Source organism: Sciurus carolinensis, chromosome 18 (genome assembly GCF_902686445.1).
Source record: "Sciurus carolinensis chromosome 18, mSciCar1.2, whole genome shotgun sequence".
Classification (NCBI taxonomy): domain Eukaryota; kingdom Metazoa; phylum Chordata; class Mammalia; order Rodentia; family Sciuridae; genus Sciurus; species Sciurus carolinensis.
In genome coordinates this window covers 35,672,568-35,699,873 of record NC_062230.1, presented here as the reverse complement: position 1 = coordinate 35,699,873, position 27,306 = coordinate 35,672,568, and the positions used below count along the sequence as shown (strand labels likewise).

The window sequence follows — 27,306 nt, the reverse complement described above, 5'->3', positions numbered from 1 at the left end:
AAGAGGAAGCTTGTCCCTGTCTGCTGTGTCTTGGCAGATTTGCCAGATAGTGACTTCACTGTGGTCTCTGTTGCTAAGGCGGACGGCAGCAGAGACTCCTGTACCTATAGCTGGAGTTGATCACACCAGCACCCAAGTGAGTAGGTGCAGCTGTTCCATAAAACTTCACCTAACAAACAGTCTGAGGGCCAGATTCTGCTCCCGGGCCACCACTGAGCACCCTCTTCGTTCTCATCTGAATCAGCGAGACAGCACTGGCCGCTTAGGAGTGGAGACAAAAAGGAGCTTCTTTTAAGCCCATATCCAAATGTGGCCTCCACATCTCTGGCCATTTTATCAAATTGCAAAACAAGAAATATAAGGTAGGTACACACACAAAAATGCCCACCTCCTGTTGCATCTTAAAAGTTGAACAATCTATAAATTTGATCAGGGTACAGCGTATCCATTGTTAGTTTTGATCTCACAACAAAGAAATGCATCTGAGTTTGGGGTTCTGCTCCAGAAGGCTATTGGCCTTCTCTCTAAGACCTGCCTCAGTTTCCCTGGGCAAAGTGGTGAGACGCTATTACCTTACCCAGGATCCTCCCTCCTCTGCCTGGGCTGCCCCTCTCTCCTTCCACAGATGTCCAGTCATCCAGACTGGACCCCACCATCAGAGATCCAGACCCTGCCTCCCTCCTCCTTTGTCTGCAGCTCTGCATTAGGGTGGCAACACACCTATGTCCCCTTCTTGTTTTTTTTTGGAAATAACCTCTTTCCATTCTTCACCCATTTTATCATTCTGTTGATTGGGGGAGGGATTGAAAATGTCTCACTTCTTTCCACCAGTCTTTATCAACTTTTTTCCATGTGTCAGAGGCCATTCTTTGTGCTACAAATGTGCCTCTAGCAAGACCTGTGTGAGCTGGCCTCTCCCATACCTGCGTTCTTGCAGGGGGATGTGGAATAGATGTGTAATGCCCAGGTCTCAGAATTACAGATGCACCAATCATAGGGGTACGGGCAGGGGAACCCAGCAGGAGGCTCAGCCACCGTAAATACTCCACAGGGTCCCCCTGGGCAGCTGACTGTAATGTCACTTCCTATGCTGCCATTTGGCACTCTGGACAAACTCACTTGCCCCGAGGCCCCATTTATTTCATCGAACCCACAGATGGAGAGATTTTAGACACCTACTATGTAGCCTGCTCTGCCTGCTGCCACGGTCTCAGCACCTGCCTGATTCACCGACTGAAGGCTGTCCACAGCAGCACCCCATCATCCTGCAACCACCCGCAGAAGGTCACCTCCAGGAAGCATTCTTTTCCATCAGAGAAGCCCTGGTTTTACTTCCACCTGTCTGCCTGACTCTCCTGGTGGTCCTGCACAACTCCGACTCACACCAGTGGTTCTTAAGAAGCTTGGACTAGCCCTCACGCTGATTCAGTTACTCAACTGGATGCCAGTTTTCCCAAGAAGTTCATCTGTGTTTTCAGTCCCTGCCGGCAGCACCCCAACTCTTTCAGCAGCAGCTGGCGACTGTGAGACCCGATCACAGCACCTTTCGTTGTGGCTCTTTGTTCCTCAGGAAGCGCACGCGTGCACACACACACACACACACACACACACACACACACACACGGCACTCGTTGATCACCCCAGTTCTTTAAAGGGAAGAATCTGCAAAGAAAGAGAAGCCACTTTTCAAGCGACTGCTGTCTCGCTCTCTTGGCACCTTGGTTATGAATCTCAATGCAGAATGGTGACTTTCGTCTTTTTCAGATGGGGGTCTGGTTTCTGCTAAAGACTGCCAGTTGCAAAAACTACCATCCCGTGGTGTGCCCCCAAACATCTTATTTGTCTTGATATTTCTTTCACAGAAATACATTTGACAGATAAGGAGTCACTGGAGGATGCGTTTGCTTTGTGTCAGACAGATATTAAAACAATAAACTACGTTGCCCTGGGATTCTAGTGCATGCACAGCCAGAGAACAAGGCCGAGATGAGATGTTTCTGGAAAGCAGCGAGGCACTTGTTCTGGGGCAATTCCCTGGAAACGCCAAGCCCTGTGATAGCATTGACAGCGAGTATTTTTAATGCTCACGTTTCCTTAAGAGGATCAACTAGCTGGTGCAGCTCCCAGGTTTAACTCTTCGACAATGCCCACCCTCCTCCGGCCCCTCCGGTGGCACCAGAGAAATCCTTCAATCATTTGAGAAGCTTATTTGGAGGGCTTATTTTTTTAAGCACTCATCTGCACTTCATTTGCTTCCCCACCCAACTGTGGGTTTAAAATGGAAAAAATAAAATAAAATAAAATCAGAACTATGCTACATTCACAGCTCTGAACATGGAAGTTGCAGGGACCACAGACGAGACCCTGGAGGCCAGCAGATGTGGTAGAGCAGGTGCAATTCCTTGGGAACTCAGCTTTGGGAACTGGGCTGAGCCTTGGAGGTCTGCAGAGGAGGAGCTGAGGAACGTCCAGCGGCGTTCAGATCATTCAAGGGCAGGGGTGAGGGCTCTGGGGGCTTCTTGCATAGAAATGTGTCCAGCCGGAGTTGCTCCCCTCCTCCTCGGGCCTTATTTCACTCCCAAAACAAGTCACCCCACTCAGACTGAAGATGCTCAAAGGGAATCTGAGCTTGCGTCCCACCGCATTTTTGGAAAAAGAACTTGGCATAGTTCATTTCAACCCGGCAATTTAAGCACTTACTTGCTCCCCTATGAATGACCAAAATACCATCTTCTTAAATTATCTTTTCATTTTATAAAAATGACCCACCAGGCCCCAAACTATTTATTGCTACTGAAGAGCATGGGAGTCATGTAAAGAAAATGCAGTTTCTGGACCAAATAACATGCTGCATATTTGAGATCTATCTCCTTGATTTTGTTTGTTTTTGCTTTTGTTTTTGATGGTTTGTTTGTATTTTGGTATCCAAGATTGAACCCAAGGGTGCTTAAGCACCGAGCCACATCCCTATCCCTTTTTATGTTTTATTTTGAGACAGGGTTACTTACCACCTCACTAAGATGCTGAGGCTCACCTTGAACCTGTGATCCTCCTGCCTCAGCCTCCTGAGCTGGAGGATTACAGATGTGCACCACCAGGCCTGGCTTTCCTTGGGTTTCATTTGCATCCCTTGTGGGTTCTTGCTACCTAAATGCTCTTCATGGAGAAACAAACAGGCCAACATGAGAACCATCCCTACAGGCTCCTCAGGCCATGGATATGCACCACTCCACCCTTAGAAATCACTTCCGGGGTCTGTGAAACATTTCCAAAAGACCCTTTTTGCTAACAAATCCTGGCCCCCTTTTCTGGTTTTTCAAAATTCTGTAGTTAGGTGTGATTTATTGAAGAGTTGGAATCGGGCAGAGTGGGTTTGAGTTGTCACGGCACACGGGAGGTAAACCCACAGCTGAGCGTCCTTGCCACGTAGATTTTTGTGGACACTTTCCTTCCTGTGGACGTGGAATGAGATTGCTGTGCAAAGAATCTTCCAGGCTGCTGGAAGCAGAGCAGCGCCCCAGACAAATGGCTACTCTTTTTCTTTCTCAGGAGACATCTTCTGCAAGGCTTTTGAAAGTTCACCAAAGAACCTAGTTTGGAGGGTTTGTATTAGTCCAGTGCTTGGACAACTGGGCCATTTCCAAGTGCTCCTTCTCTAGTCTGTGCACTGCAGGGTCTCTGGGAGTTCTAGGGTGTGTGTGCCGGGCAGGTGATCACTGGGTCCAGATGGCACCTGTCCTACGGGTTTGCTTTTGGTGTTGATTAAAGGATCAGACCTCAGTTTTTTCTTAAAGTCTAAATGCTGATGCTCAAAAGCAGATGGCCTTTATCCCAGCTGGTCAGCTGTCCCCACAGCAATGGCTTCAAGTGAAATGGACAATGCCTTTGTATCCTGTACCTACCCTGTGTGTCACCGCCAACCCCTCTGAGGGTCTCGTGTTCGGGAGCTGCAGCAGCCGTACAAAACCGTGGTAAATCCAGCCCAGCAACAGGGAGCTAATTTATCTCGCCTGCACCATTTCCTACCTGTAGAGGCAATTCAGCCAGCTCGCTGCTTCAGCCAGCTCTTAGATCATGAATGATTTAACAATTGAAACTTTACTGTGTACATGCACTAGATAAAGTAATTATTTATATAAATTATTTGGTTTCTTTCTCCCTTGACTGCCTGGGGGGGGAAAAAAACTAAATTGACATTGGTACAAATTTTGTCAAACTAATAGATTATGCCAAATTGCTTCATCCAAATTAAAATAGATTTCAGCATCGCAGGCTTTGTCTGTGTTCAATGTTCCTGCAGACGACAGAAAACACCTTTGCGAAAGCATTCTGCAGTCTTGCCAAGCTAAAAACTCCAGGATGGAGATTCATTCTCATTTTGCTGAATGAAATGTTACAAAAATCTTGCCTGGGGGGCTCGTCAATACCGGTGAGTAGGCAGATCTCAGACACCTCTTCTTCAGAGTAAAACAGTGCAACTTCATGTTCAGCAGTTCTGTCTCTCATTACCTGTCTGTTGGCTTAATCCAGCCATTTATAACGTGGGAGAGAAGAGACAATAGCTAACTTCCAGGGGTAAGCAAGAACAGCATGGCAGTTAGTTAAAACTATCCTCACCCTGTGTGGCGCAGAACTTAAGTGAACAAAGAATATTCCTGCACATGAGTGATGTGTACGGATGGATTTTGTTGCTTTTGTACATTTGTTAAGTTAGGAAACCTTTCTGCCTTGGGAAAACCAATCTTTCTGCTCCAGAGAAACCCCATGTGTGTTCATTGTACACAATTTTCCATATATTTTTCCTAGCTGATACCTTTTTTTTTAATGCCCGTGGAAGGTTTATTTCAAGCCAAGTTGTGAGTAACATATTTGATAACAATGTTAACAAATTATTAAATACAGAGAAAGTATAATGCCCCAAAATGTGACAAAAGTTTGTTATTCCAATTTTCCAAAACTTTGAAGTAGTTTCTTATCCCAATCTTCCAAATCCAAACTGTCTAGGGAATTTAGTCCTAAGTTGCTCACAGGAATTAGGCTTGTGCCTACAACTGTGGTCACCACTAGCACCATACTTGTGTGGCCCCAGTCACCATTGCTGGGTGAGTCACCCCAGGTTCACATGCAGATGTGGAGCTGAATCTCAGTGGGGAAGGGAAACAGCTTGCCTTTGGACTCCTTTATCAGAAAGATAAGTCCATGCTGACCTCTATGGCCTGCATCCAATTAGCAGAAAAGGAGCAAAGCCTGTCCAGGTGTCTTGGAATCTCACAACATAAATATCTAATGGAAGAAATGGCAGAGCCCCCCTCACCAGCATGGCCCCCCAACCCCAACAAGTTGCACATTGAGATCTCTGGGAGGCCTGTCAACAGCTTCCCCTGCAAATTAACCCCATCCGTGATGAATTGGGGCTGGCTTTCTTGGATGCAGTATGCACCTAGGAGATGAGGTAGCAGCTTGTGCGTGAAGGAGGGAAGCCAAACTGAGAGACTCCAAGGAGCTGCTGAGAGTGAGGCAGAAGGCTCCCACTGACTGAGGATGTCTTTGTGTTGGGTAACAGATTAGATCACAGGTTTCAGTTTCAGGCTGCCTGGGCTCAAATCATTGTGCAAGCATCTGAGCTGCTCCTTATCCCTCCAGGAAAGCAAAAATAGCAGTACTCCTGGTTCATATGGTTCTGTGAAGAGTTACTGGGTTAATCTGTGTGTATGGCAATTAGCAAGTGTTAATAAATGCTAGCTGTTATCATGCAATTGAATCTCTTCCATCCCATAATGGAGTCTCGGAGATGGGATGCGTGCCAACTGTCATTATATCTTTGCTTGGGTTACTCCAGATATCACTGCCTGGGGCTTCCTGCCGTCCAGCATCCCTCTTCACTAAAAGCATTGGTCACCTGGGGCTTTCCGTAGCATATGCGACCTTCATAGGCAGCACCTTAGCAACGGCGACGGTTCAAGGTCTGTGGTCCATTTTCCTCCTTAACTGTGGGAGGAGTGTGACCGTATCACCAGCACACACTTCTCTGACTACCCTGTCTCGAGTCATGGGTGCTGGAGACCCAGTGATGACCCAAAGTTAGTCCTCAGGACATCCCATCAGGAACTGTATGATGAAGTAGCAATCAAATGTGGGGGAAGAGGATGATAAGTGAAGGGGGGAGCAACCCCAGGGAACGATGATGGTAACAGATGAGGGGTGGGAGGGGGAGCAAGATGAAGAAGAGCATTAGGAGTCTGTGTCGTTAGAACCCAGCTTGGTTTGGGGAATCAGGTCGAGCTGTATAGACTGGAGAAAGGAGGGAATCCTGGAAGAGCCAGCATGCAGGCGAGGCTGGAGAAAACGAGACTTCTTAGCCTTTTACACACTTATCCTCACTGTCGAGCTGAAGTCCAGACTCATCCAGAAACCTGTCTTGCCTTGGAGGCCAGCACAGTGACCGTCTCCACCCCGCACCACCTGCCCCGCTTTAAAAAGGTACATTTCTCTCCAAGTTCAAGGTCTTGCCAGTCCCTTGGACACATTCCAATCAGACCTCTAACAGCCTAGGAACTTCTGGCTAATTTGGATTTGACTAAAACTTTTGTACCATGACGTTATGTAAAGAGATTCAATTATGGTGCGCAGTGTTTTGTGAGTAACTACCGCCCATAAAAAGTTAATTAATCAGGGCTGTGTCAATTTCCTCGTGCCATGTCAATTTGCCGCAAGGTAATTAATCACTAATCACCCACCAAGCAGCAGGCCGAGGGACCATCCACGAGCCATTTATTGTCTCTCCCTAAATAAATGGCACGCGCAGCAAGGAAGAAACACATCTCGCCTTTCACAATGTTTTTATCGACACTTTTGCATGTTGTAATGGGTCTGCAGCAACAAGCAGCTGCAGTTCAAGGAAATATGAATATTAAAGACACAAATGAGCAGAGATTTATAGGACATTGCGTTTCTGTTATGTCAGTTTTGAGATTAAACCAAGCAAATGAACAGTGAAAAATTACTCTTCCATGTGGAGAATGGTGATTAGCCCTGTACATTAATTAGAAATTTTTGTTTTCCTATTCAATGCATTTCAAATGAGGATGTCCTAGAAGGAACTGTTTGTCCAAAATGTAGATTTATTCACTTCTAAACAGCAGTGTTTAATATCAACATGCATTTTGTACTGAAACAAGAACCGATTCCCAAATGCTTGTTTCAGGGATACGTGGCTCTGGGAAGCAGAAATTCTGCAAATTAAGTGGCCATTTTGGCATTTTTGTAAACGATTGATTGGATGGAACATTCCTCTTCTCCTCCACCCACCCCCGCAAACCTTGAAATTACTAGATTTTTTTAAAAATTAAATTGAAGGCCTTTTCATTTTTGTTTTGACCTAGAACTTAATATGCCCTATCATATCAAATTTTCTATCTCACACTATTTAAGGAGACTGACCTAGTCGCCTGTATACCCTGTATTATAAACCAATTTGACATACTTTGAGATTCATTTTGAAAACAGAAGTAAATGGGCTTTTTTTTTTTTTTTTTTTTTTTTTGCTATTTGGAAAAATAATCAGATTTTTTTGACTGTTCATCGCAGTGTTTATCACGCCATGCCTTGCCTCTGAAATTGCTGCTCCAGAAGTTGTGGTGGGCTGTTTATCTAGCCTCGGTATGTCGCCTATGATGCCACCTCTTAATTTATGGTCCAGCACACGGAACAGGAGTCTCCTCGAGGGGATCCTGCAAAACCCTGAACCTGCTGTTGAAAGTGCATCTGCACCCCCGGGATTGTGTGACTGAATGCTTCCTTCCATAAATTACCCACAGAACAGTTCAACCCCAAATTAGCATGTGCTTCTCTCTGTCTTCAAACCTGCAAACGGTGGGAAAGGTTTCATTGGGGAGCAAATGGAGAGGAGGCAGGAGACAAAGAGAGAGCCCCCCCACCCGCTCTGATGGCACACCTTTACCAGGGCATCTGGCAATCTCATGCAAATTCAAACCGGAGCACAAATGCAGAGAATAATTGCCCATTAAAGCGGTTGTATATTTTTATGGCTTTGATGCAGAATCTGCCCCCCTGTCGGGTTTTGCATCTGCTATTCTTCCGTCTCTCCCAGAGCTCTAAAACTTTAATATGCAGTTTATAACCCTCAAGTATTTTCCACTGGTTTTGTGTTCCTTCTCTGGGGATTTCCGGGCTGGTGAAATGAGCTCATTTGTGTTTATTTTCTAAGGTAAGCACCATGTTCGTAAAAGAGACGGAGGGGGAGGAGCCACCGAGTCACTGTAAATACATTGAATGCAGAGCTCCCTGGAGGTGGGGCTTTGTCTTCCAGAGGACGAGGGCAGTGGGCAGCGGACACCTTAGTGAATGACCCATTTGGCTGGTGGATGTGTCCACACATCTCCCATTTCCAAATGTGAATTTGCCTCGATCCTTGCACACAGCCCAGCAAGCCTCCCGTCAGGTCCCTAAAGGTTCCATTTCTTTGTGTCCTGTCCTATGGAACTTCTTCCTAAGAAGGAGGTGGTCACTCCCCTAAGGCCCCAAGAGAGGATCTGGTGTCAGTCTCTCTACAAAGTGAGAGGGGCAGGCAGGAACCCTGATGTGCTGATAAGAGGCCCACACCCCACAAAACTCCTGCTTCCTTTTCATTGAGAGCACAATCCCGTTTTCAGTAACGTGATGCAGGTTTTCCACTGGGATTCAGGCTAGACGGAGTTGAGGAAGGAACCTGCGGTCTACCCTCTGTCTCCCTCATGCCAGGAACTCAGGATTTGTTCTGTATCCGCAGACCAGTCTGAGCATTTCCCATAACTCTCCTTGGTGGTCTGTTTTCCAGCTGATTAGTCAGAAGTTCAACTAGAAAAAAAATAAAAAATCAGACTCCAGGATTGATACCCCTCTTTTTCTAACATTGCTCTTTAATTAACAAAGAGGCGTTTGTAAATGTTTGGATAGGGTGACAGTTTACAACATGAATTTGCTCCAGTCCAGAAATGGAGAGGACATTGTGAGTTTCCACTTGACAATTCGCATTTCTTCATTAGACATATCTTGCCCATGTATTCGATCCAAACTCCTGAAATGGGTGTGGACAGATGGCATGATTGATACCTTTCACTCAAAGAAACATTAGTGTCATGCTATGACGTAAGCTTAGGAGTGTTTTCTTCCTATGTGACTGAAGGATGAGACCATTTTGGTCTTGTTGGACCTGGGTCAGAATCATCTGTCCAGATAATTTGCTTAAAATACACATTTAGCCATGTCCCAGCATCTCCAAATCACCACATCCCATAGCCAAATGAGAAAACTATCTGTTCTGTCCACTCACATGGAGCCTAAGGAAAGTTTGATAGACAGTTATGTTTTTTATTTGTCCTTGAAATTGACCACTGACCTTCATGGCATGAAAAGGGAACCATGCTGCCCTAGACCAGCCACTGGGGGAAACCCTCTAATAGGGAAGCAGGGAAACAGAAGGTACAGCTGCAAATCTGGGGAGTTTGGGGTCCCACAGATTGTTATTCTCTGCGCTCCTTGTACACAATTATCGTGTTCACAGAGCGTTGCTGGCTGGGACTCTCTGGAGGGAGCCAAGTGATCGAATACCTTTTACTAGGTACTACTTGTTGGGGGAGGGGTTCCTCCAGAACAAGGAACATTTTCAAATGCTGGCATCTGTGCGGCAGAAAACGTGCATGTAGGTAACAGGGACTTGGGGGCTCTGATGGTTCCAGTGGGACACTTTTGTCAGCAGTCTCTCCTTTCATCGGAATCCCATGCTGTGTCTGGTGGCAAGTCCTGGACCAACACAGCACCTCTAAGTGTGGAAGTGGAAATGACCTTTCCTGCGATCCAGGTGTCAGTCACCTCCTGTGTAGGTGCAGGTTCTGCGGAGGCCACCTGCACACAGGACCCTGTTATGAATGGTGGGCGGTGAAGATGGGGGCTCTACTTGCCCCCAGGGAAGCTGGAGACCTTGGTTAGTGGTACAGCGTGAGGTACTGATACCTGCAGGTGACGGGCCACATCTCCAGATCAAAACACAGCAGTGGAGACCCCAACCTCACAGCCTTTGCCTTTCAGTGAGGGGCATTGTCCTTCATTTCTGTCATCCAGGAGACTTGATTTTGACATGTGCCACCGGAGGATCAGGGCAGTTGTCTTCAGAAGGGGGAAAAAAAAAAAAAAAGTAAGAACTAGAAGGAAGGAAGGGGAAAGGAAGAGAGAGGGAGGGAAATAAAGGAAAGGAGGGGAGAAAGAAAGGGAGGGAGGAAGGAAGAAAGGAACAAGAACTTGAAGAAAGGAAGGACAGAGGGAAGAAAGGCTCTTTGATCCCGATGACTAAGGACTACACAGCTCTAGACTGACAACCAGAGCCAGAGACTGCTTCACCCTGTCTCCAGGAAGCCTCTGGCCCAAAGTGTCATCTCTGCTTGTTCCGATTTGCCCCAGGGGACTTAACCTCCCAGGGAGGGCACATTCCTGCAGGGAGTTAGGTGCTCTGGAGTCCTGGTTCCCTTAAGGGAGCAAGGATTCCGCTAATGACCCGTGCTCAGAGCAGCCCAGAGAGCCTCCTATGAGGACCTCTAAATCCCTCCTCCTGCCAGGAAAGACATTTTTCTCCCTGGAACAAAGAGGGCACAAAATGGAACCCTGGCTCCACTCAGTGGAACACGTCCCTCACTCTGTGGCTGAGCTTCTGCTCCGTACTCTATCTCGACAGCTAAATCCTCCAAGAACTATTGTAAAACCTGCTTGTCGCGGAGAGGGATCCTGTCTGGCTACCGTGGCCCCGTGGCTGGTGACAGTGAACGTGTCAGCATAATCACCCCGTGTCCTCACACAGGTAGCCAGCTGGTCAGACAGATTGTGGGCTCTTCGTTTTCTCTATTTCAAAATCCAGGGTGTTCCTCTGCAAACGTAATATCTGAACTGTTGCAGGATAGACCTGGGATCAAAGCCACTGCCACTCATTTCCTGCCCAGTCCTGAAGCGGCGTCTCCGATGTCCTTGCTGCCGGGTTTTGATGGTGTTAGGATTCACACTCCCATTTAAGACGTAGCCTCCTGTGGCTTCAGGCATGTGGGTTGAAATGCAATCCAGGAAACTCAGGTGCTGGGGACTGGCAAGAGAGTTAAATAAAATGGCATGGTTTGTCTTTAACCATGATAATCAAAAGTTAAAAATAACCGTTATGGTCTTCTCAGATACAAACAGAGGGTGAAGTAATTCTGGCTTGGTCCTCTGCTATTCTCATTTTACCAACATTGTGAGGGAAAAACAAGGGTAGAATCTGTTCGCCGTTCCAGAACAGGCGCTGAATTCTGGGTCAGCAGAGCCTGTTGGTCTCCACTTCAAGTCCAAGGGTGTTATTCCAGCTCAGCAGCGGCATGTAATTGGGAATTGCTTCTGTGGAAAATTTTACCACTCTCCACCCCCGCCAGCCACCTCGTAGGTGCAAACCTACTCTACCCATGGGTTAGGATATAATTCTTGGAATTCCCTGGTCACTACCTGGCCACCTGTCAGCTTCCTAGGTAGCAGCTAGTGATTCCAGATTCTCTCATATGGTCTCTCCACTTTCCTTCTAACATCCATTTCTCCTCTGTGCTTCCACTAGCCCTGCCTGGGTCCAGGAAAAGACTCGGGGGAGACATGGGATGGAAACCTTCCACTCCCAAAGGAGATGGTGGGAGGGAGACAGCCCCTCCTGGCAGTGTGGAGACAGCAGCTTCAGCATGGATGTTCTAACACACCAGGGGAGGCCAGGAGTTCTGCAGAAGCTTGTAGGAGGGAATCCAGTGCGTTGAGTCAACGAAGTCAAAGAGCTTCCTTCTCAGGAGGCCTTTCTGATCTTCTACTGTGGTTCTCCTGGGCTGTTGTTTCTCAAATGTATTTTCCCAGGAGTGCACCCCTGTTGCTGGCTGCTAAGTGGGCTTGGACCGGCTCCATCAACATAGGGAGAGAGTGCTGTGAGATTCAGAGAAGCCACAGCAGCTGGGTGCAGAACTGGGTCCTGGAGGCTTCCTGGGTCCTGCCTGCATGAGATGGGAGGGAGGACCTCCAGGTAGAGGCCACAGAAGGAACTTTCAGGACTCTCATGGGATTGTCAATAATACCTTCCCTCCTGACTCAAGTGCCTCAGAGAATTTCCCCCAGGGAAGAAAACCCCATCTGCCCTGTCTTGAGAGTTGAGTTTCTAGACATTTCTGACTATAGCTTATGGGGGTTGTGTTTGCTTTTAAAAGCTGTATAGGACATTAGGGGGCTTGTGATATGCTGGTAACCATCTATTTTGGGACAAGATGAGTGGTTTGTGCACTCAAGACACATATAGGTGTCTGTAGGAATACTTCAATTAAAATTTTTTGACAAGTCGTGTATGGACCTAAAGGAAGGAAAATGTGGAAAATGTATGAAAATGAGATGAGGGAAAGTTATGAATAGAAATAAATTCTTCTGCAATTCAGCCTCAGAAATAGCCACTAGCATATGCAAATATGTGTATATATATGTCTACAAAAACCTGTACGTATATACATATGCACACAGATATAGCTGTACTTGCATGCATATATTCATACGCACAGTTACATGCACATTTACCCACATGCATACAAGTGTCTGTACATATGTACTGTGCACTCAGGAACATGAATAGTAATACATGCTTGCATATAATGCATATGTATGTATATTCATATATACATAAATAAATGTATACCGAGAAGATGTTGGTACATACACCTTGCAATCTACCTTTTTAAAATGTAAGTTTGTAGCGAGTTTTTCTCCTGGTCTTAAGAATTCTTGGTAAATGTTGGTGGTTGACCACATCCTCGTCGGCAGAGGGACCAGTGTTGTAGATCCTCACCAAATGCTTCTGGGGCTCAGCGCTGTTGTCTGCTTTTCTCCTAAACCCTTGGGGCGGGGGCTGTCTGGTGGTGCAGGGATAAGGGTCCTGGGAGCAGTTTCCTCAAGGGCGGGGTGTGTCTCATGGCCTCCGCTCTGCTCTTCTCTCTTTGCAGTGCCCGGCTTCCCGTATCCAGCTGCCACCGCGGCGGCCGCCTATCGAGGGGCGCACCTGCGAGGCCGCGGCCGCACAGTGTACAACACCTTCCGGGCCGCGGCGCCCCCACCCCCGATCCCTGCCTACGGCGGGTAAGTGCTGCAGCCCCCCGCGGGCCTCCCTGCACCAGCCCTCTCCCCAGAGGCACGGAGTGTTTGCGAGCGCATGATGGTCTTGACTGCCCACCAGAACCGCCCCAGCATGCAGCCCGGCGCGCGCCTGCAGCGGAGCACCTTGCAAAGAGTATTGAAAAATGAGTGTAATTTGTCCTGTCATGGTCGGTGCCTTTAAGCGTTCTACGTGTCACGTGCTGTTATGTAAATTCGCTGAGACTGAATGCTGGAGAACAGAGAAATGGTTACAGCCAAAGATGTATTTCTGATGATTGCAAACATCTGGTTATTAAGGAGGTTGGACCACATTTGCCCCTGGAATTCAAAGGGACACGAGGCTTTTCATACATAAAAATCAGTGGGGTGGCCCTGCTCCCCTCCCCAAAGACATCTTGCTCCTCCAGGTTTATGAACCTTTGCCTGGGACAATTAGGTGTTGAGTCAAAGGCGAAAATTGAAGACGTTGATGAAATTGGAATTCATATGCCTTTTAGTTATATTGTCCAAAATGGCACAAACCCTCCTTCCTCCTCTGTGGGGATTTTGCAAATCCACTTGTTCCCTGCTGCCCCTTTGGTCCTTTTGTGCATGGAGTTTGAAATTGCCAAGTGAATACCAAGCAATGGTGGCGGATGCTTGAAAACAAAACAAAACTGACAAAATGCGATTGACTTCCTGGGTGACAATCCTGTAGTGCTACCCTCTCTGCCCTTCTGCTCCGGATCCTGGTAGAAAATTCCTGCACCCCTGGGGTCGGGCAAGGAGAGATGGCTCTAAGGTAGTAGCTGAGGCCAGGGAATATTTGTAAGGTCTAGAGGTAATTTTGGTTGTTACAAAAGGAATGGAGAGGGATTCAAGCTGCATCTGGCAGGCAGAGCCAGGGATGCTGCTAAACATCCTATAGTCCACAGACCAGCCCTCCTCCATGCAGTTACCGGGCTCAGAATGTCAGTTGAGAAACTGCTGTATGGGAAGTTCAGTCGCACCCAAGGGAGCCCTCCGTGAGGCTTCCCGGACCAGTGCCTGGTTTCTGGCCCGTGACTACATTTAAGACTGTGTGGAAAGGGTTAAATGAATTTTCTTAAAAGCTTTCATGCTTATAAATCTTTTAGGAAATCTGAATTAGCCTAGATATCTCTCTATTATACTGATGACAAAGGGCAACACTCTTGTTGTCATTATTTATTCATATCTCGCCCGTTCCAAAAGAGAGCGTTTGAAGTGTTTCAAAAATAAAGAAACAAAGTTGGGAACATAAAGAAGTGAAATCTGATGAACTCATCATGGGGAAGGGAACATAGAGGTAGAGAGATAAGACAACATCCCTCTAATTTCTTGTCGAAGTCATTAGAATTGAGTCTACTCTGAGCCCCTTAGTGGATGAAATGAGCAAAAATTGATAATGGATCATAAGAAACCAAGAAAAAACTGATCCTAAATCCTCCCCATCCCTTGAAAATACATCTGCATGTCCTGAGCCTTATATATCCAACCATGAGCAATCACTGATTATTTAATATTTATTGCAACCCCACAATATCAAGCCCATTTTATAGGTCCAGAAATGCAGAAATAAAGATTTGTTATTCCCAAGGTCACACAGTGAATTATGAAGGGAAAAAAAGCCAAGTTATCCTCTGGGCTCACGTAACTGTGAAAACAAGATTCATAAGCCATAAATGCAAAATTGCACATTTATGCCACATTATTTTGTCTGAAAATCGTTGTCTTATCTTGGTACATAGTAATTGTAGCTTTTCAGTATATATACCCTCAGTCAGTATCTCACGACTGTATCAGGCAGAAAAAAAATAATAATAAAGTAAAATTGTATGGCTTATCCTCACATGAACGATTTATAAAAAAAAAATCTCAACATAACACACCTGCCATAAAATCGAAATTTACTAACTTACAAAGAATGTGCTCTTTTCTGGGAATAACCGTGCATAACTAATTAATGCCACATTCGCCAGGGAGAGGCAGTCATTTCCAAATGGTACACAGTGTGTTTGTGTCTACTTTGGATGGGGTGCAATTTAATATTCCAGTGCTATTCCTGACCATTTTGGCTATAATGGTAAGTTGTGCCTCTTGGCTGACAGTGGTGTGGCTGGAATTCTGAAACCATACTTAGAAGAAAGAGAACACTCAACTGGGGGCTAGGAGGAAGAGCAGAAGGATCAGTGTGTGCGTGTCAGTGGGGGTGGGCAGCCGGGTCTGCACGAATCTGTAAGAGCAAAGTACTGGCTGAAACGGAAATTTGGCTGGCTACCTGGGCATTTCCCTGACTTTCAGACTGCCCAGAGTACCTGGCAGCACCTAAAAGGTACTTACCCCCGGTCCCTGCAGCTTAGTCTATGGGGGACAGCTAGTCATGGAAAAGAAGAGACACAGACACAGACCAGGGGTTGACTGGAGGAGAGGGGGCCCTGACCTTGAGGTCAGTAGGAGCAAAAGCTGGGAAACCTGCTACTATCTCCAGAGAAAGTGCCGCCCTCAGGATTAGGGTGGCTCAGGGATAGTGTGGATTTCCTATAGCCTTCGTCTCCCAATTCCCCTGGAGGAAGCTTTCTAGGTTTGACTGACATCTTTCTCCAGCCCTGTTCAGTTCGACATCCAACGCTCAGCCCGGACCATGCTTCCTGCCCTTGTTGTGCATGAAAGATGCAGAGATCACGGTCACCTGCAGAGGCGCTCCTTCCAGCTGGGGTAGGAGCTGACGTACAGGCTAACGTTTGCAATAGGCATGAGCACCAAGGAAGGGTCCCTAGCCCAGCCTGGGTGTTCAGACAGGGCTTGCCCAAAGAGAAGAGTTAAGGGACACGCTTATGTCACATCCTTTCCTAAATGCACCCTTGAGATCTTGATCCTTGATTCTGTCCCACACGCAGTGGTCTCCATCTTTTCTAAGACCTCACCTAGTAAACTGCATTTATTAAGGAAGAATTTATCTTGCTTATTGTCACAATGGAACACATATCTTCATGAAGCATTCAATATGAATCTGTATTGTTACAAAATTCCAGCCAAAATTTTTATAGTTTTTCCTAGGTCATGTGGTTTCTATATTTTTCTCTCCTGGGACATTGGGAATGCCTCATGGAGCCTACATAGTTACCTTTCTGGAACCCTGGATGACCCTCAGAGATATCCCTCATTAAGAAAGTGACATGAACAGATGCCCTTTCTCTCATTCATTTCCCATTCCTCCCAGCAGGTGAAGAATGTGGGTTGTGAAGAGACCCTATTCTGTTTTCTTTTACATGCATAAATAGAAACCTCTGGGAACATCATACTTGGTCATGTCTCCTGGGGCAAGCACTGTGCCCTGGACCTGGACCTAAGAACAGGTGGAAAACCCTAAACCCAACCAGCCAACTCATTGTTGGTTGCAGCCTGAACTGGATGCAAGTGGGTGATGATATAGAAAATAGTGTGCCTGGGATTTTTCCCAGTCCCGCAAAGACTCTAGGGAGCTTATTGAGTCTCTGAACAGTTTCATTAGTAGGAGAGTGAAGAATGGAGCTCCTGCCCCCCAGGGTTGAGAGAGGGTGGAACAGGAAGACGCTCATACGGTCACAGCTCAGCAACCCGCATTGGGCTCAAGTCTGGTGGCCTGCAGCTGCTTTGCTGGCGTTGATATAGTGACTGACTTTTTGTTAGTGGTCTATGTTCTTCTTTTCCTTGGTGCCTTCTGCCTGTGCTGAGTTCGTGGGCAAATTCTACATCTCTGACTTTATGTATGATTTACCTCTTTGCTGGTGGGCTGCTATTCACAGACCTCCATTATCCCCAACCCACAGAGATGGTTTTGGACAGAGGTGCTCAGAATTTTTTATGACTGATAGCAACTGAGAATAAGATTTCAAAGAGTGTACAGTCTCAGTGGAATGGATGAGGTTTTCCATATTTCTCCTAAACTCAATTTTGATAGCAAACCCACAATGTCTATTCCCTCTTTCCATGACTCATATTTGGGAGAAACTACCTGTTAGGTGTTAGGCATCATTGCAAGGGGTTTCTTTTATATTCTAAGCCTAAGCATCCAGCATTAGCTGCAGGGTTTTGGTCTTCCTCCTCTGGGTACCTTTAAGCAAGATACTCTGTACTTCCTCATTATTTAATCATAATACTTCTACATACAGCTTCCAAAGTGACTTTGGACACTATTTTGAGGAGACTCTGGGTCAGTTTGGGTCTAAGAAAGAGGTGGTATTATCCCTGGGGAAACATCATAAAGTTGGTCAGGGCAAGAGTGAAACCCGCCAATAGCTCCTTTGGGAATGCTTTAACACTAAGTCCTAAAACAGCCCTTGTGCCCCATCTCTGGGATCAGGAGACATTTTTCTGTAAACCAGGCATACTTTCTGATTTTATTTTTCTGAGTGTCTGTTTTATCTGCTGCTGAAGAACTTTTTCATTTAATATGAACCTCTGGAACAAAAGTTCCTCAGAATAGTTTCCAAAACTCTCTGTAGCATTGTGTGTGTGTGTGTGTGTGTGTGTGTGTGTGTGTGTGTGAGGGGGTATTTTTAGTGTTTTTTTTTTTTTAAACTCAGATTCTTAGCCAGCAACCTCTCTCAATTGAGTGGATGCATAGACAAACACTATAGACCAGTAGTTCTTCAAGCTTTGGTGGGGGAAGGGAGTAGATTTCATAGATGCCTTGGATACTATGATTATAAATATGCATTTTCCTTCGGAAAGTGTTTGTGTACAAACACACAATTCCAACAAATATGAGTGAGTTTATGGATCCACCTGATAGCCATTCAAAAATAGCTATATTTGAACACATTCAAAAATTTAATTTATTTTTCTGTTGGAAGGGGCAGGAGGGTAGAGAAGTTTTAAATAGCCTTTCCTACAAAAATGTATTTGTGGTTGGTGTATATTATATTACACAAACAGATTGTATAGTTTGGGGCATCCTATACCTTCTTTCCTTTTTCTGTTTTTTTTTAAGTAAACTAATTTGCTATAGTACAATCATCCCCTGCTTGCATTCATCCAAATATTTAACCACTGCTATTACTTTTCTAAGAAAATGAGATGTGCATTTGCATTATGTTCTTGCAAAAGCATATTGCAGCCCCCAAAGTGATTGACAAGCAATACAATTACCTTTGCATGACTAGACAGACCATCTCTGCATTAAAATAGGATGGCACCTGTTCAATGCATGCTGACCCCTCTTCTCTGGTGGCTGAGTTGTGGTTTATCTATTGCTACATCCCAGACGTGGACTCCAGTTCTTATTTCCCTACCTATCTGATATTTTAAGTGCACCTGTTTGATGAGGCTTCACATATGTATTTGGACACATTCTTGAAAATAGTATGAGACTTTTGTAAAAGCTTTCCCATACCCAGCGATTCCTTTAGAATAGGACCTAGGAGGCTGGGCTTCCGTTCCATCTCACACATGGAGTAACGCTTGGGGATGCGGTTTCGGACAGCACTGATTCTCTTATCCCTTGAACAGGCAGCATCAACATCACCTGTTACTTGTTAGAAATGCAAATTCTTAGATGCCCCTCCCCATCCAGATGGACTGGATCAGAACCTCTGGGTTGGGCACGGGGCCCAGCCATCTGTGTTTTAGTCTATCTTCCAGGGGACTCGGTCGGATGCATGTTCCAGTTTGACCACCGATGCCTGCCATGTCGTTAAGAGTTTGGGCTGTGCGGCCAGACTCCCTGGGCCAGGATCCCAGCCACACCAGTATAGCTCTCTTTGTTTCTGCTCCTTCATGTCTAAAGAGGAGATGGTAGCATCGTCCATGGCATGGGGGTGCCAGGAGGACGCAGTGAGGCCAGGGACTGTCCCGTGGTGCCTGTGTGTGACCACAAGTCATAACTAAGGAGAAAAACACAAGACATTTCACTGGGCGGCTTCATTCCCCCCGCCGACAAGAATGGCCACACTGGCTCCCCAGTATCTAGGGTCGTCATGAAGTTGACTCTCCCACCCCCTCCCTCATTGCTGTCTGCACCCTGCATGTGCTGAACTTGGTTAAAAAAAAAAAAAAAGCAAGCCCTTCCCCGTGTGGCTTATAAAAGCAGCTAGAATTTTTGGAACACTTCTCTCCATGAAGTTCCCACATTCTGATGGCTTGTGAAGGCCCTGCGGCTAGAGTGACACCCTTCCTCCAGGCCCTCCAAGGAGCCAGACAGCTCTGGCCACTGGGCCTAGTACGGGCCGGGCGCCTCTTCCTCTCTCCTGCATCGAGCCTCGCAGGGTTCTGTTCATGTGTGTGGCGGTGACTGTGGACTCCGCTGCCCTTAAACTCGGTGAGGCAGACTCAGCTCAAGCTGGGAGTACCGTAAACCTTTCCCTTGCACAGAGACGGCACCCTGTTCAGTTTGTTTAGATTTATCGACGTGAGAAAAGTAGATCGCAGCTTCTCTTAGGTTTAGTGTATCATAAATTTGGGATGTCACAGCCCCCCAAATAATTTTCTATGACTCACAGCAGAGGGCAGGGCCTGGAAGGAGGGAACCCTCTGGAGATAAACCTCGGGGGGGGGGGTGCCCAGGGACTAGGCTTGGTTTTTCTCTCCATTATTCATAAAAGATCAGAGACAGACTAGATCCTACCTACCTTTAGAAAAGGGCATTGTTTCTCATATTTAAATACAAATTAGTATTTTTTTCATTAATGTTGTTCACACCTGGATTGCTTCCTGTCTAGTCCCTTGTGCTGGTCTCCTGGTTCAAGGTTTGGTTTTGAACTTTATCTTCTCCCCCCACCCATGGACAGCAGCTACGGTTGGTGCACAGCCAAAGTAGAGGCACCCCGGGACCCCAGGCTCCCTCCTGGCCCATTAGTGGTTCTGTCTGGAATTGTTAAAGAAATCATCCTCTGTCACCCTCTGCCACCTCCAGATGTCCAAGCTCCCACTTAAAATATGGTAGCAACTCACTGAACAGTTATTATACATCTTGTAGGCAAAAACTAACGGATCAGGCATGAAGAGAGGGGACACTGAGAGAACCTTTGACTGTAGCTTCTTAAGGCCATGTGGGGTGCATGCACCAATACCTTCAATTTGAAGTGGCACTGATGTGTAGCTCAAGTGAGGGTCTGAAATTGGGTCACAGAGAGGGTTCCATTTGGAGCTATGGTGCTATGCATGCAGCTGATTACTTTGCAAGCCTCGGGCTCAGGAAGTCCTGCACGCATGCGCCCTGCGTGCCTTGAAGTGGACCCTGACTGGTCTCTTCCCATTTTGCAGATGAGTACATGAAGCTTAGACATCTTAAGTAATTTGCACCAGGCAGTGTGCTGTTGATTGGGGAGGCTGCCATTGGACCTGAGTACCCATGTGTCTCCTGTCTCCTTTGGCCCTTGAGGGATGATCCTTATTTGTGGGTGCGGGTACTTGGAGAAAAGGCATCTGCAGCACCAGCAAGAGCATGCGCAGAGGCATGGCAGGGAGAAGGGTTGGGACCCTGGTTACCTTGCCGAGGCTGAACCACCAGTTCTGTGATTTGGGGCCCACACTAAATATTTGCTGCTTGCCTATTCCATCAGATCTGTTCCACGTCCCGGTGGCGGAGGCTGACCCTGCCTCCTGACCCCCAACAGACGCTGCCTTTTTATGTTGGAAATGTTGAAAGGGAATTCAAAGCTGAGCTCAGGATGCTGCACGCCTCAGCATCGCGGATTAGGGGTTTCCGCTGCTTGACAAGGGCTCTCGTGAACTGCAGCCCTCCCGGATCAAAGGAACGACAGCCGGGTGCTGTTCCTACCAACCTCCTTAGCGTGTGAAATCCCTGCCACACTTTCAGGATAATGGCAGTTGGGGTTTAGCTGATCGACTCAAAAAGGCTCTAAGAAGACACTGCTGTGTTCTCCAGCAAACCAGTGTCGCTGGCGTGTGTGTGCGTGGCGTGCGCGTGTGCGTGGGGCCTGGGCGCCTGCTCTCAGCTCAGTGCTCTTGGCTTACTTGTGGGGCCGCTCTCCTGGAATCCTGTGGTGTCAGAGCCTGGCGCCATCTCACAACAGGGCTCGCTGGTCCTCTGCCAGAATCATAAATCATCTAGAAACTTCCTGGGAGGCTATAAGAGAAAGTTATTAATAACAACCACCATCCTCTGAAAAACAGACATTTAGAAATATACACTTTTTTAATTCTAGACACCTGGTGGTTCTCACCAACATCTCTGAGGTCTGCAGGGTGCATGTGAGTCTCATCAAACCATTGTAACACTTAGGAGAAATTTCAGCCAGGTTCCCACGATCACAGAGCTATGAGCTGCTTTATCTGAGGAAGTGCAGGGTCACTTCCTTCCCCTTGGAAATCCCTCCTCTCTGGGATGATGTCTATGTATGGGCAGTGATCAGAGGACTCCTGTGAGTTTGGGTTTGTTGAGTCAAAATGTGGACCTTCACATAGTCTGAATCTGAACCTAATTAATGAACAAATATACACATGCATACAACACACGCGTTTGTGTAAGAGCACATGCATAGATACGCAGATATGAACACACATTCATAAAGATGCACACTTGTTTAGACACAGGGCATGATGGAGACAGGTTCACACATGCATTCCTATGCACATGTACATACCAACACATTCACTCATGCACAGAATATGCTTGCACACGCATACACATGCTCACACATATGACTAGAGATATTCTCCTACATTTGTCATGAAAGCATGGCTGGCAGAATCACCAAATGCAGCAGTCCAGCCTGCCTGGCTCCCGAGGGCCCTGCAGCTCAGACCCATAGTCCCAGCGCTACTCTCGGTATGTCTCCCCTTTGCAATCCTATTTTTACACGAATGTTTTGCTTTGTGTTCTGCGGGGAGCTCTATGACTTGACTGCAAACTCTGCTCTCTTAAGATGCTCATGTCTGTATGGGCTGCTCACAAGACATGTCGATCCTCTTTGCATTTCCAAGTTGCACATTTCTGTACCTCCTCCCGAGAGAGTAAGGAAGTGTGGTGCCCAGCCAAATGTGCCGATTCTGGACCAACCCTGAACCCCAGCCTAAGTGTCCTGGTGTGATCGACCGATGCTGTCTCCAACCTCCTTAACCAGTGTGAAAACTCTCCTGGGTTCCTGTGTTTCGGATCTCGTGACCAGACTAACCTGGCCCATGCAGGGGTTGGCGTGTCCGCATGGGGAAATGCACTAATATGGATGTTTCTCTTTGTGTGTGCACCCTGCAGTGTTGTTTACCAGGATGGATTTTATGGTGCAGACATTTATGTAAGTATTCATTAACGTGCATGCTGTCCTTGTTTCTGACCAGAGTCATTCCTTTTACAAGTTTGCTGCAAAAGCTTCCAAGTGATCTGGTCAGACCTCGTCTCCCAGGTCTGGAGGAAAGAACCCTGGGGCTGCTCCCAGGTAGAAGGACTTCTGCTCCTGAGCTCATGGGAAGCCTCCCTCACTGTGCGAGGGGAATTAACTCCTCAGTCAGCTTCAGAATTGACACAGTTTCCCACCTCCCCCCAAAAAGGTGGCACTTCTCCCGTGCCCAATGAAAGACCCCATCCCCCAAGAAATTGTCTCTAGTGTTCTCAATATAATCTGAGTGTTCTCAGGACAATATTCCGGAGAAGAGTTGGAGTTACCAGCTGCAGAGGGTTAAACGGTATTTTCATGGCTATTATTTTTGATGCTTTCCTTATAAATATAATTAATTTATCATAACAGCCCTAGGAAGAGTCTCTCTTTCTCTCTCTGAACATGGATGATTTTGCCAAGAAACATCTAAATTTCCCATGAAACTGTACGTGGACTTGAGCATGAATTCATTATTTTCTTTTAACTTTTATTCTATCTCCCCAAAACAGTTATCTGACTTTGGTAATCGATACCACTCTGTCAAACTTTTCCTCTTTGGAAGAGAATAGGATGTTGCTCATTATTGGGGCCATGATTAAACTTGCCTAAATTCCCCCAGAAGTATTTTTTCTCCCATGTGAGAATACAAACATCAGTTTTGTGAAAATTACTTGGAACAAACACAATTGGAAGTAAGTGGACAGTATTGGGGAGGTATTCTTGAAATCACATAATTTTTATTACTAATGGCCTCAAATAAGTCAGTGGAATCATATTTGTTGTTTTATAGACTAGATAACAAAGAAAAATAAAACTATATTTCTGATCAAATTGATGCCATTTCTCAGAAAATGAGAAAGACACTGGTTATTTAATTTTATTCCTCTTGAACTTCAGATCAGTGCAGTTTTGAGACGTAGTATTAATCTCCATCAAGGATGGACTTAGTGGAGTTCTATTATGCATTATATTTACCATCATCCATGGGTTTTATTTTCCTATAATAAAATGAGCCAACTACATGTTCTTTATGAACTCCATTAACGACCCATTTCCATTTTTTGTGTGACTTAAACTGCTCCTTGGCACATCCTCTTTGCCCAGAATTTTGGTCCATGCCATTTTAGATGCTAAGACAGGTGGGGACCAAGCAGGGCAGAGCTGGCCTCATCCTAAGGTACTTATGAACCCAAACTTCACGCCTTCTGCCTCCATGTGTTCTAAGGGAGATCGCGCACATGAAGGGACGATAGTCGGTATAACTGAATTTAGGGCTTTATTATTATTTGATGTTTTAACTTGGGAAACAGGGGTGTAGATGAGGGATGGAGAAATTTAAAATATAAAATCCCCTGGAAAGAAGACTATTTCCATCAATGTGTGTCCCTGGGTCTCGTTGTAGACATACACGTCATTGTAATTCATCCATCCTTTATGGAGTACCCATTTCCCTGTGGCTGGTTTCTTCCTATGTTAAAACACGACTTTGCTGAATCATTCATCTGTGCCACCTTTGCCAATTTAAAACCCCTACCTGTTCCTTGCCCCACAGATTCTTGTTTAACAGGGAGTAGAAACTACCAGAATGTAGGGACTGTAGGAATGCCACAGGAAGGACAGACTGGTAGAGCAGGTGACCAGGAGTGTGCACGGGCTGGGTCTGAGGCTCCCTCAGAAGATCCGGGCAGGTAGGACACAGAGAGGGCACAGGAGAGGGTCAGGTGTCCATCTATGCCAGGTTACCAAGAGAGGGAGGGAAGCCACAAAACCATCCCTTGGAGCTTTGAGCACCCTTCAGAACCTTTGTTTCCCACAAACCCAGCAGGTTTGCGTGGGCTGAGTGGCGCAGTCCCCGGAGGCACCTGGGTGAGGCTGGTGTGAGGGTGGCCTCTCTTCCCGTCTCACACTGCCACCTGTCTGGGCTGTGAGAACCCTTCCTCTCCTGCTTTGCAGGTCACCCCTTGAGGTCCCCAAACATTTTCAAATCATTTCCCCACCGTTCATCTTTCAAAGACACTAAGATTTACTTTTTCCCAGGGGACAGTTTTGAGTATGCGACGAGATGAGGGAAAGCTTGCTGAGATGTGGGTTTAGAGCTCTGTTTGTCCAGCCCATGTTTCTGGCTTGTCTCCCAAAGGCGCTGGGATCTTGCAGACCATCCTAAACATTTCGCTTAGTGTGAGGTGACAACTTTGGCATCTGACTGCCAAGGTGTGTGTGCAGGACGGTAGTGAGCTATGCCACTGGCCAGGGCTCATAGATGGCCTTCTGCTCATTGAAGGTTAAGAAACCGTGTGAACTTTTCCTGCCATTGAGAACTAAGGAGCAAGAGGCACCCTGGCTAGAAGCTGATGATCGTCTTGAATAGATGCGCTTAAACCTTTCTTCCTACTGCCTGCCCGGAGCATTTTCTGTAGGTGGAGATGCCCCCAGTGCTCCGCGGCTCAAAGGCTCGGCACTGTAAGGGATTCCCTGAAAGTCACGTGAAGTCCCATTTTAGTTAAAGAAAGTTTTGGCTTACACCTTCAATCTCATTAAAAATTAGTGATAATAAATAGATTTAGGGCAAACTTTGAGAGGTCCTGGGTTATGTGTTAGAAGAATTAGTCATCTCCAATGGGCTTAAACCCCTTATATCTTTTTTTTGGGGGGGGGGGATCCTGAGGATTGAACCCAGAGGCGCTTAACCCCCAAGCCACATCCCCAGCCCTTTTTATTTTTGATTTTGAGACAGGGTCTTGCTAAGTTGCCTACGGCCTTGCTAAGTCGCTGAGGCTGGCTTTGAACTTGAGATCCTCCTGCCTCAGCCTCCGAGCCTCTAGGATCACAGGCGTGCACCCCCACTCTTGGCCTCTCGTTTCCTTTTAGTGTTCCTGGGAGGAATGGCGTGTTTGCACCTCGGCTCCCTCTGGGCAAGGCAGGCCAGGGTCCGCTCAGATCCCTCCTGTTGTCACCCCTCGGCCCCCACAGCGCAGCCCAGCAGCTCGGCAGCAGCCACGGCAAGTGGGCTGGAGACCCTCGCCACGGGCCTTTCCATCCTGCCATAGGATGTCGGAACCCCCCAGCTTCCTAGTCTTGCCAGAGCATGAAGGGTTTGAAGGACGCCTGTGATCCCTGCAACTGGCAAGCCACAGCCTCCTCTCTCGAATTGTCCCTCTTAACCTTGTGGGGAAGAGAGGAGTAGGGGGGGAGGAAGACCTGACCTTGCCAGAGGGGTCATCGTGTTAAGAGATGCCATCGGGCAGACACTAGGGTAGAAAGCGGGGCAAAGGAGAGGCTCTGCCCTCCCCAGGAGCTGAGCCCTCAGGAGAAGCCTGCCCTGGTCACCTGGAGACACGCAGGCCCGGGGGACAGCTCCTCGGTGGATGATGTGGGGTGGCTGAGTCAGCAGGGAGAGTAGCTAGGGTCTCGCCTGAGCCCTTCTACCGGAGGACGCAACACACACACCACACTTTGGCTTGAAAAGATGGGAGTCTAATATTTTACTAGCATATCAGATCTGTAAGGTAACTATTACTGCCTAGTGGTGCGTATTTAAACAAACTCATTTCAATTAAACAGTGTGTCAAGTTAAAGGATATAATTAAATAACAGTAGGGGTGAGATGCACACCACAGGCCGGAGTTGCGGACTCAAGTTGCCTAGGCCCAGGGGCCCTCTGCTATACTTGTGAGGATGCTGCAGGTCCCTGCAGGCCAGGAAAGAGTCAAGAAGGGCAAAGGAGCATTGCCTGTCTGAGCGTCAGCAGGATTCGTGTTGACACCCACCGGGAAGAGGGCAAAGGGCATGTGTGGGTTTTGAGCAAAGAGATTGAAATGCAAAGAGGGACAGGAGGAGAGCTGTAAAAAATTATGACAAATTATTGGTAGAAACTGGGGAAGGATAGCTATGAACCAGGCAATAGGAAGGAGGGAGGCAGAGGGAGAGGAAGGAAGGTACCCTATGTCAATGTGAACTGTGCTCCTGTCACATAAGGGTGCTTGGGTTTCCTGAGTGCAGCCCGAGGGCTTCCTGGAGGAGGTGTCTCAGTGACACAGCAGTGCAGGTTTGTACCATTCCTGAATTCTGTTAGAGCGAGTTTCCGGCTGACAGTATGGCTGGACACAATTCTCTCTGCATCATGTCACTCTGTCATCCCCATATCTTAGACAAAGAGGTGGCCTCATTCCACTGATGTTTGAGGTCAGGAAAGAGAAGCTTCACTGGCTTTGGGGATGCTGGAAAGTGGGAATTCTCCAAATGCAAAAGCAAGTCTTTGCTCTTGAGACCCTGCTCTCAGCAAGAGTCATGGAGTGGTCAGCCTGAGGCTGGCTGCCCTCTGTCATTATGGGGCGACAAAAGTCCATCAATTTGCACAGCGTCCTCTGTGCGAGAACCAAGGTGCTCAGCAGTGCCGCTGTGTCCCTCCTCTCACACACCCAGGGAGCAGAGAGTGCATCACCTCCACGCTTTTGAGAAGAGGAATTTTTTTTCTTTTCAGAAAAGAGATGAAATAATTCATCTCATAGTCTTTCCTGACCCTGAAGCGTGAAGCCCCAATGATCTGGCTCCAGAGTCAACGCTCAAGCACTGAACCAGCCGATTAAAGTTGTTGCAAAGTTTGAAAACCACAACAAAGAAAGGAAGGGAGGAGGGTGAGAAGTAAGAGGATGGACATTTAGGGATGGCAGGACACGGGAGTGTCACGGCCGTATGGAAACATCTGGATAGGTCGTGAGATCCGCCCAGGTGGACAGAGGACTTTGGAAGAGCTCCACAGGCTTAGATCTGCACTTCAATGGCGAGGTTAAATAAAATTGAAGGAAAA

General features: G+C 47.0%; 1 protein-coding gene across 23 annotated transcripts in view; it reads left to right on the top strand.

The window, feature by feature from the left end:
- Positions 1-27,306, top strand: part of Rbfox1 (RNA binding fox-1 homolog 1) — a 1,331,252-nt gene that overhangs the window by 1,264,716 nt on the left and 39,230 nt on the right. For 15 of the 23 annotated variants that reach the window (XM_047533400.1, XM_047533397.1, XM_047533387.1 and 12 more), the window contains one exon: positions 13,032-13,164. In XM_047533400.1, the coding sequence (XP_047389356.1) occupies positions 13,032-13,164 (133 nt within the window). Of the gene's footprint in view, positions 1-13,031; positions 13,165-22,378; positions 22,419-27,306 lie in introns of all 23 variants that reach the window. The other 8 variants (XR_007106088.1, XR_007106087.1, XM_047533388.1 and 5 more) reach the window with 1 other exon arrangement.